Source organism: Phodopus roborovskii, unplaced genomic scaffold (genome assembly GCF_943737965.1).
Source record: "Phodopus roborovskii unplaced genomic scaffold, PHOROB, whole genome shotgun sequence".
Classification (NCBI taxonomy): Eukaryota; Metazoa; Chordata; class Mammalia; order Rodentia; family Cricetidae; genus Phodopus; species Phodopus roborovskii.
The window spans coordinates 12,636,708-12,651,788 of record NW_026126408.1 but is presented as its reverse complement, the minus strand read 5'-3'; the positions used below and the strand labels follow the sequence as shown (position 1 = coordinate 12,651,788).

Genomic DNA, 15,081 nt, shown 5'->3' with positions numbered 1-15,081 from the left:
CATCCTGGTGGATTGCAAAACAAGTGGAGGATGCGGGCATCGATCCCGCTACCTCTCGCATGCTAAGCGAGCGCTCTACCATTTGAGCTAATCCCCCAGCTGGTACCATACGCCTTCTTGTTGCCTCTACAAGGTTTTCTTGGAGGTGCGCTGGACGGGAAAGTTCTAATTTAATTCAGAATATCTATAAAGTACGCCGGAACCCTCAGCAATGTTTTGAAACTGAGCCATGTATTAAACACATAAGCAGTAAGACTTGTCGTACTATGTCCTTACACCTAATGCACGAAAAAGGACACGTGTACTCCAAATCCTACTTGGCTCACCGGAGCAAATATCTCCCAATTACGGTTTCCCCACGTGGAGTAACTGAGATAGGATAAAACCAAAAACAATGCACGAAGTCCTTCGAGCCGGAATCGAACCAGCGACCTAAGGATTACCACAGTCAATCCACTACAGTCCTCCGCTCTACCAACTGAGCTATCGAAGGCCCCGTTGCAGCACCGGCTTGCCATTTTCCCTCTAATGCTTACAGCGACTTTTTCTAACTTTTCTCATGTTTCTTAGCAAGCCAGGGAAATCCGGGGCGGCAAGGACAGGCGACCGAAGCCGGCACCAGGCTTGCCGGCTCGCACCCTCACCCTGCGGCGGGAGCGCGCTGCGAGCCGCCTCAGGGCGGAGCTAGGCTGCGTTCCTCCGGCTATGCAGACTCTAGTGTGCTCGCTCGCTGTTTCAGCTCCAGGTTTCTATTGGTTTTCAGCGTGGTGCAAGTAAAAAGCATGCTCTCCTGTTGGCGCAAACGACACTCGCTGCGTCCAGCTAAGGTACCGGGTCCATTCATTCACCCAGGCCCTCGCCAGAAGGAAACGCCGAGCCGTGGGAGGCGAGCGATCCCTGTGCCCTGGACGGGTTCCTACTCCCGAGTTCCCTGGGGCCGGCCGGGTGTAGTCCCCCGACCTGCCCGATCCTACGGTGCCCAGTGCTTGTTGAACAAATTCACTTATTGTCGAGCACTGGGAAGTGTTTCCGTCCCACCTGGGCCCCTTCCCAGCCACTTAGCAATCAAGAGCCTTCTCTGGGATGATGGGTCGACCTCGTGCCTACCCCCACCGCTGGCCCTTATCGGGCTCAGGTCTCACAGGGCCAGCTCCCTATTGGTTCACCGAAAGTTAACCAGCACGCTGTGTGTAGCCTGGTCTACATAGTGAGTGCCCGGACAGCCAGGGCCATTCAGAGAAACCCTGTCTCGATCCCCCAAGTTCTCCGTGCTGCCCGCCCTGTCTGGTGGATTGGGTGGGTTCAGAGACCTGGCCTCCAGTTCCACTTCTGAAACATCCAGCCAGGTGGAGTGATGGTTTGAAATCTTGTTTTGACTTCATTCTGCTGAGGTGGGGGGCGGGAGGGAAATGCTGCTACCATGCCTGAACCCCAGATATGGAGAGTTTTCAGGGCACATGTTTAGCATTTTTAAGTAATTCATATGTCTCTTTCCTCCTCTCCTTCCTTTCCCTCCCCATTGTTACCGCCTCACCGCCCCCGTCTGTCTCTCCCGCCCCCTTTCCCTTGATATATTTGTGAAGCCTTTAAAATTTATTTGAGGTTCACAAAACATACTTATGTGTTTCTCAAGCCTACTGCACGAAATATTCCCAAAGGGGTCTTGCACGTAAGTACTAACCAGGCTCAACACTGCTTAGATCAGAGTGAGCGATCCAGTGACATGTAGTGCAATCACAATGCTGTACAAATGTCACCTCACTACTAGAGATTTGTTTTGGGGTTTTTGGGGTTTTTTCTTGTTTTGTTTTGATATTCGGGCTCGAGCATCCAGAATGCTAAGATAAAAGCGTGCAGCACCATATCTGACCAAAACTTTTTTTTTTAAGTCACTAGGAGGGACATCCTTTACTCTTCAAGTAATAGCTCCTGGCATCGCTTCCTTTCATTCCCTAGCAACCACTCACTAATCAGCTTCCTGTAGTGAGATTTTCACTCAGTCCGCACCTGTTGCACTGACCACGCCCGCTGGGGGGGTGGGGACAGGTGCGGATTTGACCGGGGGTGGGGGTGGGGAGGGGGAGTCGATCTGGGATAGGGGACCTGGGAATTCTCTCTCGCTTGCTTGACCGAGACAGGGCAACCGAGACATCCTTGGGAGGGGAACCTGCTAGTGTTCATCTGTCTCTGTTGTTAAGTTATTTCTCCCTGAATAAACATCTATCCAGCCTGTTTCCCCCAATCCTTATTTTGCACGATAGCTTCCAGTCTCTGTTTTCTTTTAAGAAAGGTGTTGGAGGCTGATCATGACCCACATGCTGGGGATTACAGACATGCTTCCCCTACCCTTTGCTCATCTGTGTTTGTGACAGGATCTCACTGTGTAGCCCCTGCACATTCTTAGAAATCTTTGCCCACATTTCTGCTTATTCAGTCATCTAGAAAATTTTTAGTATACTTGTTTTGGTCAAGCTATGAGACTTTCTACCTTTTGATAAAAGTTGCCAATTTACTTTCTAGAAATATACAAAATTCTATCATAGAATTCATTGATTTGAATATTTAAAAAAAAACAGAGATTGCTTAGCAGTGAAGGCATTTGCTGTCAAGCCTGAGGGACTTGAGTTTGATCTCCTGGACCCATGTGGTGGAGGGAGGGAATCAACTTTTGCAGATTGTCTCTACGGAAGCCACACACATGCATATTGATACTGCAGCACACCAACTCAAACATATGTACACAGACACACATAACACCTCCTAAAAAGACACATACAAAGTAAAAGAATTAAAAAAGAACAAATAGTAGAAATAATTGTGTAACAAAATTAGGTAACCTTCATACAAATGATGAATTTCTAGAAACACACAAATTATCTAGGTCAACTCAAAAAGATGAGGAAAAAGTTGAAGAAAAAAAAAAAAGAGGATTTCAGTAATCAGAAACAACCATCAGAAAGAAATTCAGAAGCAGAGAACTTAATGTGAATTCTATCAAATATGTAAAGAACAATAAACATCCATCCAAAAGCAGAAGGAAACTGAGTTCAAGCCCCAGAACCCCACAGTAGAAGGAAACAGCCAGCTCCCTCAGCTTGGTCTGGCCACATGTGTGCCCCTTCACAATAATAAGAGGAAACATGCCAGTTGGTTAGAGTTGGTTTGGAAGGCTTAATATTATTTAAATAGCAGTCCTACTTAGAAAAAGCTGTAAGTCCAGTGCAAAATTCCAATGATCTTTTTTCATAAATGGAATATATGTATACATATATACATACATACATACACATACATACATACATACATACATACATACATACATACATCTTCTTCTTCTTCTTCTTCTTCTTTTGGGATTTTGGTTTATTAAGACAGGGTTTTTCTGTAGCTGTGGAGCTGTCCTGGAACTTGCTCTGTAGACCAGACTGGCCTTGAGCTCACAAGATCTGCCTGCCTCTGAGTGCTGAAATTAAAGAGTAAATGCTATACTTTTATTAGTTGCTGATATACTTTTCACACACCGAGCTCCAAAAGGAATTCTTTATTGCCTTTTTGCTGTATTAGTTGAAGAAAAACTGTTTTAGGTTTCCTAACAATGAGTAAGTCTCAAAACTGTTTAGTGGGTTCATGAACTCTAGTCATGCTGTGGCATCACAGCCCATCTCCCATTCCACCAAGGACACGCTTAAGTCAAAGGGCTGTAGGAGTACTAACACTTTAACAACACTACCTGTACTCACACTGACGTCCTAACAGTTTTATGTTTAAAACCAGCAGTACTCATGTCAATCACAAAGGCAAATAATATCTTAGTATTATTATGAAGAAAGTCTCAAGTTCTTAGAACCCCTAGAAGGTTCTAGAGGATTTCTGACCATACATACTTTCAGACTTGGTGGGCTAGGATGTTCACTCTTTTTGATTTCTTGCTTTTTTTGTTTTGTTTTGTTGTTGACACAGGGTCTTTCTACATAGCCCAGGCTGTCCAGAACTCACTGTGTAGACCAGGCTGGCCTTGAACTCAGAGATTCACCTGCCTTTGCCTCTTCAGTGCTGACATTTTGTAGATCAGGCTGATGACTTTGACATGTGAGCCTCTTCCCTTCTCCCACTCCAGTGCTGGAATTGGAGGTGTGCTTCACATTTGGCTCTTCATGGTTAGCAATGATAGCTGTTGCAGGCCTGTTCCAAGTTCACAACTTATAGTCCCAAATACTTAGCTTCAGTGAGGTCAGTGACTTGGCATTAGATTCACTTAAATAAATGATCTATTCAGGAGCTTTTAAGAGAAATTTTAACTGCTTCCCACTGGCTTCAGATACTCCACACTACCATAATACTGGGATTTGTGTGACCTCTTTTTCTCATCCTAAATTGTGTAGACAATGGCACTTCCTCCACCAGCTCATGAGAACAGCGATATATCTAACTGAATATACCACTTTCTTCTGTAACATCAACATTAATGCATCCACACTCAAAAGTATCAGATATGACTTTGATTCTGGGATCTCAAGAAATTTCTAGAAAGACATTTCTAGATCATTTCAACTCCTTACTGTGACCGTCTTTCATAGCAGCACTCTGCCCCTGTATAATGCCCTCTGATGCCAGGTGGTCCAGCCGTGTGCACAGCCAAACCATCAAGATGTGGCTATGGCCCAGGCAATTTGGAATATGGGGTTTAATAGGAACATGGTGAATGTAACAGAAACCACTCACTGAAATGGCTTTGTCTTCCTTCCCAGGTTGTTAGCTCAGCTGGCTTAAAGGCCACTTAAGGATTCTACCTCCTTTTGAAACGCCCTTGGCTGTTTGGGGAACAGAAACTTTTCTCTGTGGCGGAAGAGATAACTTAAACATGTGTGATAATCAATGCCATGGCAGTGTGGGAAAGGAGGCAAAAATCTGGAGACTGTTAAGATCGGTTACCTCCAGTGGCTCTGGGGAAGCCAGGGCATCTCTAGGTTGGTGAAACTTACCTGTCTGTAGAGTGGCAGACACATGCCATCAGGCACTTAAGACTTTTAATTGTGTGTGTGTGTGTGTGTACATGAGTGCAGGTGCCTATAGACACCAAAGGCATCAGGGATCCGTGCTGGAGTTATGGTTGTGGACCATTCTAGTATGAGTGTTGGGTACTGAATGTGGGTCCTCTTGCAGAAGTAGTAGTATGTGCTCTTGACCACTGAGTCATCTCCCCCAGACCCCTAATAGGCATTCATGTAACTAATTTAGAAGGCAAGAAGCGCTAAGGTACAGACCTTGGGTGGTAGCTGAGTCACTATAGGGTCAGACTGTAACACATGCATGTCCTGCCCTGGTGAGAGATTTGATGGTGGGGAAGCTATGTGTGCATGTCATGGTGGTAGTAAGGATAAGCTTCTCTTTTTGCCTTTGACATGAACCTGAGATTGCTCTAAAATAACACTCAAAAATTTTTACCTGTGTGCTAACATCATTTACTGATATTATAGTACATTAGGTTTTCTTTGTTTTTGGAGACATAGCTTCTCTGTGTACCCTTGGTTGACTTAGAATTCCCTCTGTGGACCAGACTGACCTAGAACTCAGATCTACCTTTCTCTGCTTACCAAGTGTTGGGATTAAAGGTGTGCACCTGGACATCTAAGGATTTTAACACTAGAAATTATGAACCAAAGTTAAATCACCACAGAGTAAATGCTAGCACAGAATCATGACATCCCCAAGGATGCTGGATTGGGAAAAAACAAGGCAAAACACAACCAGGATAGTATTTTCTTAACTCTTCTTGCAAATGCATTAGTATCTTGTCTTGTGCTGTGGCTACTCAGGCTGCGAAAGTCCTCCCCAAATCATGAGGTAAGGGTATAGAGTGGGTCAAAATGTTCCTACACTTGCTACTTTAACTTCACTTGGGGAAGTGCCACAGGGGATGGATGGAAAGGAAGCAGCTGCCATTCCTGCCGAACTGTGGTTCTTGTAGGGGAAACAAAGCTACCTGAGGGACAGCACTTAGTAGACCTAAAGAGCCCAAGGGACAGAACTCACCACACTGCCAATGCGTTGTCTTAAACCAAAATTAAAAGACTGGTAATAAACCCTGGCTAGTTCTAAACCATTGTCTCATAAAATGAAAATGATCAATTAATAAATGAAGGATTAGGAGATTACCCAGCTCTGCCAGTTTTCTCAACGACATGGAGGGCAAATTTTGGATAGGGATCATTGACAAGTCAGACAAAATCAGAGTCAAGTGCATCATAGGAACCTCCTTTTGAGTGACAGAGATGGACTTTCTCTTCTGGGTCAATTATAATGCAATTCCTGGGGCAGAGGCCCAAGCCTGTGGTCCTGTCCCACATTAAGATGCAAAGAAAGGAAAGCTAAAAATCCAATCTCTGTCCTTTATTCCACCCAGGAGCCATATGCTGATGGCCTTTGGCAGGCTGATGGAAGGGCGCTACTGTCCACGTGGACAGAAGGCTTGCTTGCTCTGGGTGTTCTCAGGTAACAGGCATTTCCATGTGGCCTGCATGTCCACTGATGGCTACCCAGGCTGCTGGTGGAAGAGATGCTGCTGTCATCCACTGTGGCACCGGCCCTTCTGAAACCCTTTCCCTCCTCCTCCTTCTGTGGCTTAAGTTATGACCAGGAATGGGGAAAGAAGGCTGCCTCCCTTCTTTGGAGGGGACTATGGGGACTGAAGTGCTGAGATGGAGGGACTGAGGGGTGAGAGAAGTAGAGAAAGGCTCCCAGCCTCAAGGAGGCTGGGAGCTGTGCAACTGGGCCTAAGAAACCTAGCAGACCTGTGAGCAGGAGTCCGAGAAGCTCCTGCCCAGTCCCCTCGCCCAGGAGATAGACCTCAGACCCCAAGTGAAGAAAGCTGCCCTTCTCTACCCTGCAGCAGTCTCTGATAGCTTGCCCACCACAGAAACCAGTGGCCAGGCAGGATCTATTGCTGGGATATCATGGCGAGTGCCCAGTCCAAGAAAGCCACTGTGACGTCCTGTAGGCAGAGCCAGGTCCACCGGGCAGCTTCACCAAACTGTGTCTTCATGCAGTCCCAGGTCACTTCTCCTCTACGAGCAGAGCAGAGGAGCTTAAATTCATAAGACAAGAAGAATGGTGTACCCTTGTCCCCAAGGGCCAGAAATGTGGTCTCCAGGGACCCTGTAGTCTGGAGTGAAGGACTTACCTGCAGACCTTGTGGCAATGCTCCTGGGCTCGGGCCAGGGCTGCCAGCAGCAGGTGCCACACCGGCAGCAGCACACTATGGTGGATGAGCAGCAGCAGCTCCTTCAAGGAGTGCAAGAGCTGGTGCAGGGCCTCAGGGAACTCAACCTGCAGCAGCACCAAGAAAAGTGGCTGGGACAGGAAGCCCAGGACAATGGGATTCTACCCATGCAGGACTGCTCCCTCCCAAGAACTCTGTCTCTGGGAAGATGGGTCCTTTTCTGAGTCCTGATCTCCAGCTTACCCTCAGCAAGAAGCCAGCAAGGTGGTCACCAAAGTAGGCTAGGTAGGAGGCACCGTGGGCAGAAAGGAAGCTGACTGTGGCATTAGTATGCGTCCAGGCCAGCTGCAAACTGGGCTGTACCACAGCAAGCAGGTGGGAGCCATAGGCTGGCAATGTCTCCTGCAGCCAACTATAGAGAAAGTGGAGGACAGAGGCATACTGAGCTTCTACAGGACACCTTGCTCACCAAAGATCAGGCAAAAAGGGGAGGAGGACAGGAATATTAAGTACTTCCCATTGTTCAAACCAGCCCTGACCACCAGCACCACCCGCACTCCTTGGCAGCAGCTTACGTGTAGCTTTGCAGGCTGTAGGAGTAGAGCTTGGCACACATGTGCTGGCCAACAGGCAAGAAACCAGATGATCGAAGCAACCGGCCCGTGAGGGAGGCTGCAAAGGAAGTCTTTGGTGAGCTGGGAGAGCAGGGGTAAGGGCTTGGAAGACAGACATTCCAGGTCCTGGGGCAGGCACAGGGAGGCAGTAGGCAGTCCTGTGTGCTCTAGGGTCTAACTAAACAGGTCTGGAGGGCTGAGTGCCTTCTGCTGGGTCAAGAACAGGGAGAACGGGGCGCTGCACAGAGTCTTGGACTTAGGGGTCAGAAGACCTCAGGTCTGAGCATCTGCCTTTTACTATTGGTAATCTTTTCTTTTTTAAATTACATTCACTAATTTACTTAGTGCATTTACAGCATGCACGTGGGTCAGGACATTCACTGACTTCCACCATGTGTACCCATGTGTAAGCTTGTCATACTTGGCAGCAAGCCCATGGGACCACTTAGTTATCTTTCTGTTCCTACTAGCTATGATCTTAATGTGGGGCTAAATCTTTCTTCGTCCTCAGGAGTTAAAAGTAGAAAATGTGTTTAGGTATTGTAAATTTGTAATCAGGTCTCTCCTGCAGAGTGTCACTCCAGTCTGCATAGAACCCTGAGGTGAACGTGTTTGTATTGTGGCACAATACAAACTCCACAAGGTGGAGTTTGGAGGTGCTACATACAACTCTGTGCCCAACCAGCATGCTTTCTTCCCAGATGACCAACCATTCCTTACCCTGGAAGGAGCTATGCGACCGAAAGTCATGGCACAGGAATCCTACTGCAAAGACCAGAAGCAGCAGGAGCAGCCGGGCCCAGGGTGGCCGAGGACCCCGTGCCTGTTGCAACAAGCCCTGGCAGCAGAGAGAGGACAGTGGTCAGAGGTAGAAGGCCTGGCCTCTGCTTCCTAGTGCAACCCCAAGCTAGGCCCACACATAAGCTTGAGGTAGTGGGGGAAATCCACAGATAGGCAGGACAGGGATGTGACCCAAGCCCAAACCAGGGTGTGCCAAGATAGATGTAGGATGGGGGACAGGTTGGATATGTTAGGTGTCACACCTTGCAGGCTGTATCGCAGGTGACAATATGCTCATTGATACCACTGCCCTTCTTTAGAAGCTCCTGGTTGGCAAGCTTGAAGGACTGAATGGTTTCTTGCAAAGACTTCCGTGCCTACAGAATACCAAGAGATGAGTTGAGAATGTGAGCCCTGGCCTGGAACAGGATCCTGAGCCCCCATCTTGCTTCACCAAGGGAGAACCCAGACAAGCCCTGGCTTCCCACATCCTCTCAGCTCCTCACCTTCTTGGGAACCCGCTCCCAGGATGTGAGCAAGTGCCCCAGCAGCAGGCTGTGGAGAAGCATGCTTCAGTCAGTCAGCAGCCCACTGGGCCTGCTCTGTCCCGCCTCTGCCTGTGCTCAGACACCCCACCCAGCCGCGTTCTCACTCAGACAGACAGGTATGAGCCTGGAGAACACTGACCAGTGTCTCTGCTATGACACACCAGCCCCAGTCTGGAAAGCACATACTAGGAGGCTTCTCTGTGTACATCAGAGCAGGTGACCCCACCCCCACCTGCCTGGACTGTGACAGGTGCTTGGGGTACAGCTGTCTCCAGACACTGGTGCTGAGGGGGTCCACGGTCAGGCACTGGGTCAGGCTGCCCAGGAGCTGCACAAGACAAAAGAGAGAGAATGCTGGGGCTTTAGGATGGTGAAAGGAGGGTGCTGGGCTTCTGGAAACAACATATGTGCCACAAAAGGTGAGAAATGTGGACAAGACGCCTGAGAAGCTGTCATGGAGTAGGTGTGGCTCCTAAGCTGCAGCCTTGTCTACAAGTGACAGGCCACTACGAACCACTCTCCCACCTCTCAGGCCCATACTCCCATGGGAAAGCCCACAGAGGTGGCTGTGGAAGAGACTGCAGCTGTACTCCAGGCAAGAGGAGCCTGCTTACCTCTCTCTTCATTTCAGCAGGACAGCTAGGGGTAGCTCTGGACAGGAACGAAGGGAAGTAGGTATGTAGGGTGCATTCTGGCTTGGCCCCAAATGCCAGCACCTTCAGTCGGGGGAAGAGCTGGCACAGCTGTTCCTGCAGGCTAGGAGAGGGGGGCCAGGCTCAGGCTGTAAAGGGAACTGTGACACTTGAGCTCATCCCCAGCATGAAGGGAGAGTCACTAAGTGTCTTGGGATGGTTCTGAGTCTCTGTACACAGTAGCACCTTGCAAAGTTTGTCTCCTTAAAGACTGCCCAATGTTACACTAAAAAGAAAAACTGTCACATTCAAAGACATATAATTTCTGGGCCTCAAAGGCCCCTTGAAATCTCACATTCAATTTTCCAGTCGTGAATCTAGTTTTGGAGAACAGGGGATACAAATGCACTGTGTGGTTCGACTTTGTGCTGGGAACTCTCCCCTGTATGCATGCTCCAAAGCAGTCCTACCTGGGGGTTAGGGAGTTGTTGGGCATGTAGGCAAAGTCTAGAAGTGGGAAGAAGTCCTTGGGACCAATCATGCCAAAGCCTTTGGTGAGGTTAGGATGCATCCTAGAGAAGGAAGAAGCAGGCTTGTTGGAAGCCACTCTGATGCTCCAGTCATGAACTCCTAAGACAGTGTACAGGGAGAAGGGCATAAACTCTACCCCAGCCCCAGCCCTCAATGGCTCCCTCCCTTTCCTTCCTCACCATCACACTTGGAGGTGGGAGGAGCTGGTCCTGATTTTCCTCGCATCTATGGAGACCAGGATCACGGCATCCCATTTTGCCGAAACAGCCTCTTGTGGACACCCTGGGCCTTCCCCTCGCTGTCCCCCCATTACTCACAGGAGCAGCCGGTCCAGGTATGCGATGGCAAAGGGAGACAAAGACTTGATGCCCAGCACAGGCAGCATGATCCCCAGCCACACTGTAGAGTCAAAAGTCAGCAAGTCTCAGGCTCATGCACAGGGGCTACCAGAGAAGAGACCAATCCATCCTTCTCTGTCCATTACCTTTCAGTCCCTCGGTGAGGTTGGCAAAACCTGCTTGCCCCAGAGCCCACATGATGGTCAAGCACTTTGCTGGTCGGCTCTGGTGGGACCTCAGAAGCTCCAGGAACTGAGGAAATGGGTAGAAATGCCAGGTTATAGGTCAGCACACCAGCACTACAGACCCTAGTGGGAAGATTATAGGTGGGAAAGGTGCCAAGAACAGTGGGGCCCTATGGTGGTGTGGCACAGTGGCTGCAGTGACACTTTCTCCCACTCTCCTCAAACTGGCTGACCAGTTCTAGGAAAGCTATGGAACATTCTCTACGGCCTAGCCATTCGATAATACAATGAATGTATGGGCCATCCTTAAACAAAAGAGACACATAGTTAATGATATTATGTGTTATTCCTTTCCACAACCAAGCCTAACAATGTAGATTCTGTCTAGTTTCCCTAGTTTTACCCCTTGTGTCCCCAGCATCACCCAGGGCTCACCTTGCCCAGGTTTGAGGTGACAATCTTGGGCTTGTCTTGCAGAATGGCCTGAATACAGATGCGGTACCCATGTAGCGACTCCCCTAGAGAGATATATGTTCTCAGACCTACTCATATGACTTGTCATCTCACACTTTCTTTTTTCACCTGTGAGCCAAAGCCGTAATTTCCTCTTCCCCCCTCTTCTCCCAGAAACATTTTTGTTAAGGAGTGGGCTCTCCAGACAGCCATCCTTCATAGACTCTCTTACCTGGTGTCTTATCCAACTCTTGCAGCATGGTGAACAGACAGTGATCGAAAAAGAGCTCCACAGACCCTGCAGCTTTGGTCAGGAGCCCTCGGATGATCCCACGCAGCTCTCGGCTCACGAGGCTGTAGGGATAATCTGGGGCCATTGGCCTCTGTGAGTGCTAGAATGAGATGCCCTTGCATTAAGGCTGGCTTTCTCTTCCCCATGTCTGAAATCAGGACAGGAGAGGCACTGGGCTCTTAGGGACATCCACCCTTTCAGAATGTCCTTGGCCTTATCTGAACTGAGGGATGGAGGAACATACCATGTGGATACTGGCTCAGAGTAGGCTCGATCCGAGGAGTCTGGAGCTTGTAGTTGAGATAGCTGGCCAGGTCCTTCAGCCATACAGAGGGGTTCCCAGTGAACACACTCTGGCTCTTGTCCAGTTCCTTCTGCAGAGCTGTCACATCCAGCTGTCAGGGAGAGACTTCCATGGTGAGTTGTAAGGGGAAGGGAAGGAGACTAGGGCAGGAAAGTGGCTGAAGTAGGTTTTTGTATGTGGACTCTACGATCTTACCATACCCAGATCCTAAGAAAGTATGGGGCAGGACAGTTGAGAATGCTGATCTCCATGCCACACACATGTAGGCCCTTGACATGTTCAAGGGCAAGAACAGAGGCAAGGTGGGAAGTGCTTCTATGGGACAAAGAACCCAGACCAGCTTTTCTATCATCTCTATCTTGGTTTTGGGTTTCCATCACTCGCCTCACCCATTTTTCCACTCCAAGTGCAAACACTCTGTCCTCTGGCTTTTTCACCTTTTCTAGAACTCTCATCTGAGTGCCCTAAATCCCACATTCCCTGGGCACCCCAAGTCTAGGCATACTTACAGCTTCCAGCGCACCCTCCAGATTTCGGAATGGGCCCTGCTTCTGGTTTTGGCTAGCGACAGCTGTCACCTTCTTTGGCTGCTTCTTGTTTGCTGGTTTCTTAGACTCTACAGTAGGGGGTGGGACTTGTTCTTTATTCTGCCGCTTCATGATTTTCTCAAAGCCACGCTCATAGAGAGTGCTTGTGGTCTGGATTGGAGCTGGAATGAAGACAGGTAGAAAACAGCAGGGCACCCTTAGGACCCCAGGGCTCAGGACAGTAGTCCCTTCTCTACAGGGTTACCTAAGTCATTCACAGTATTTCACTGTTCCACGCTCCTTCCTCGGGAGCTTTAGGAGCACAGAGAAGAGCCCGCCCGGTGGCTGATTTCAGTCAGCACCAGCTGGTCCCTGGCACTTCCTGTCCTTTATCAAAAAAGTCCAAGTATGCTGGAGCTAAGCCAGACTCGGGTACAGAGGGGGGCTTCGGCGGGTCTGGCTGCTAGTCTGTGAGGGCAGAATTTCTCCAGCACATACCTACTCCCCGTTCTTGTTGGTTCTGAAATGACAACTCTATACTCAACAAGTAGCAAGCTTTCCCCCATCCTCTGGAGACTACGGGATAGATGACACTGAGATTAACTCCAGGAGTGTATGTCGGATCGTTCCTCCAAGACCTGCTGGTTACTTAAATTTAGAAGGGGCACTGTGTAGGATCCCGGATGCCTCTGCCCGTCGCTCAGACGCCTGATCAACGAGGGCCAGGACAGCTGAGCGGGTTGGGTGTGCAAAGGCCAGAACAGATGGAGATCGGAATTCCAGTCTCATCCGACTCGAAAGTCTGCTTCGCTGGGCCTCCGCTTCCTGACCTGGGCAGTGGGGATAGCCATCTCTCCCTGCGCTATCAGCCGGGGTGGCCGGGGTCCCGCGGATCCGCTCCCGGCTTCCACCGCTGCTCCGCCGCGCCCCTGCCCCCCAGGCCCAGGTGGGCGGCGGCGAGTACTCACAGCTCAGGTCGTATTTCCACACTCCGTTCGCCTCTCCGAGCGCTCGGCGCTCACCACCGCCGCCGCCTCTCCCACCGCCGCTTGCTCCAGGTCGCCGGCCCTTTTTTACCACCTCCCAGCCCCCGCTGCCCGCTGCCCTGGCCGCCATGACTTCGGCTCCGCCACCTCCCGGCTTTCCAGTCGCACGGCCTTCGCGCGGTGCCACGTCGCCGCTGCCGCCGCCGCAAGGCAGCTTGGGACTCGTAGTCTGTCCGCGACACCGCTCGGCGGGTCTGGGGAATGGCGGCGGCGGCCAGGCCCCGCCCCTGCGGCGCAAAAATCCCTCCTCTGCAACCTGCTATGTCCAGCTTGGAAATGGGACTAGTCCTGTTTTTCTTGTTTTGTCCTCCTTCTTCCTCTTCGTCCTCCTCCTTTGGGTTTTTCGAGACAGGCTTTCTCTGTGCAGCTCTGGCTGTCCTGGAACTCTCTCTGTAGACCAGGTTGACCTTGAACTCAGAGTTCTACCTACCTCTTTGCCTGCTGAGTGCTTGGATTAAAGGCAGTACACTTTCTTACAGGACATGTAGTTCAGTAGTGGGAGGAACGAAGCCCTAGGAGGATAAGAGAAGGGTTCCTGAAACAAGTGGCAGTTGAGATGGCTCCAAGGAAGGAAGAAATTTCATTGGTTGGGGATCATAGCCAGTGGAGACTACTTCACTTGCATGGCTTTATTAATTTAGGCAAAGGTCTAGGGTGCTAAAACTGTAAGTGATTCAACATGGTGGGACTTGATAAGATTGGGAAAGGATCTTGGTTGCCAAATCTGGACTTTATTCTCTAGACCTTCGAAAACAGTGGGAAGGTGACATGTCCCTTGTAAAAACAGAACGTGGAACTGTGTGAAGGTTGAGCCACACAGGGAGACAGCAAGTGAGGAATGGCCAACGCTTGCAGCCTCCTTGTGGGGCCCTCGGTGCCCTTTAGACCTGAGGATGGCTGGCGTTTCAGGGAGCTCTGAGATGGAATGTCTCTGGGCTGATCACTGTGTTCATTTCTGAGGTCACTGACTACTTCAGACAACAACAATGCTCCTTTTGTTCAGTCCCTGTTGTCACATGTATGGTCACAGAAGAGGCCCTATTTTGGGAAGAGAGAACTGGCTTTCCCATGACAGGTGTTCTGATGCCCTCTTCTGGCATCAGAGAGTACCCACACACATGCACATACTCACACATAGATACACATACATAAATAAAAAAAAATAAATATTTGAAAAAAGAGCTTGAATTCTAGCCAAGGTTTCTACCACCTTGAGCAAACCTCCTTATCCGTGGGCTAGGTCAGCGGGTCTCAACCTTCCCAATGCTGTGGCCCTTGAATACAGTTCTTCATGTTGTGGTGACCCCACAACCATAAAATTACTTTTGTTGCTATTTCACAACTGTAATTTTGCTTTTATGAATCATAATGTAAATATCTGTGTCCTCTGATGGTCTTAGGCGATCCCTGTGGAAGGGTCATTCGACCCCCAAAGGGGTCATGACCCACAGGTTGAGAACCATTGGTCTCGGCAGTTTCCAAGGGACTCACATTCACTTCCACATTCTTGGTCTTTGTTGGGCTTCCAGGACCTTGGTTATCTTGGCTCTTTGGCAAACATGCTCCAGGAGTGTGGGGTGGTGTGGATGACATGGAAGTGTTTCGGAGTCCT

At 49.5% G+C, this 15,081-nt stretch overlaps 1 protein-coding gene and 2 non-coding genes across 3 annotated transcripts; all 3 read right to left on the bottom strand.

The window, feature by feature from the left end:
* Nucleotides 1–24: 24 nt before the first annotated feature.
* Trnaa-agc (transfer RNA alanine (anticodon AGC)) lies at nucleotides 25–97 on the bottom strand. The gene has a single exon. It is a non-coding gene; the product is annotated as a tRNA-Ala (tRNA).
* Nucleotides 98–404: 307 nt separating this feature from the next.
* Nucleotides 405–493, bottom strand: Trnay-gua (transfer RNA tyrosine (anticodon GUA)). The gene is given in 2 exon segments: nucleotides 405–440; nucleotides 457–493. It is a non-coding gene; the product is annotated as a tRNA-Tyr (tRNA).
* A 5,882-nt stretch (nucleotides 494–6,375) lies between these two features.
* Tmem214 (transmembrane protein 214) lies at nucleotides 6,376–13,599 on the bottom strand. The gene is made up of 17 exons (XM_051181762.1): nucleotides 13,392–13,599; nucleotides 12,406–12,605; nucleotides 11,837–11,987; nucleotides 11,533–11,667; nucleotides 11,283–11,365; nucleotides 10,809–10,914; nucleotides 10,642–10,723; nucleotides 10,264–10,365; nucleotides 9,776–9,917; nucleotides 9,398–9,489; nucleotides 9,120–9,168; nucleotides 8,877–8,990; nucleotides 8,554–8,671; nucleotides 7,795–7,891; nucleotides 7,463–7,631; nucleotides 7,181–7,326; nucleotides 6,376–7,064 (listed from the first exon to the last, which is right to left on the bottom strand). The coding sequence occupies exons 1-17, from the start codon at nucleotides 13,537–13,539 to the stop codon at nucleotides 6,938–6,940; spliced, it is 2,061 nt and encodes a 686-aa protein (XP_051037719.1). The 5' UTR covers nucleotides 13,540–13,599; the 3' UTR covers nucleotides 6,376–6,937.
* Between the last annotated feature and the right edge of the window lie 1,482 nt (nucleotides 13,600–15,081).

Bases quoted from the DNA above. Each gene is read 5' to 3' on its own strand.
- Tmem214 (XM_051181762.1), bottom strand. From the start codon at position 13,539: ATGGCGGCCAGGGCAGCGGGCAGCGGGGGCTGGGAGGTGGTAAAAAAG. The intron at 11,668-11,836 runs GTATGTTCCTCC...CAATGGCCCCAG, and splicing joins TCTGAGCCAGTATCCACATG to ATTATCCCTACAGCCTCGTG. The intron at 8,991-9,119 runs GTGAGGAGCTGA...GGTATTCTGTAG, and splicing joins GGGAGCGGGTTCCCAAGAAG to GCACGGAAGTCTTTGCAAGA.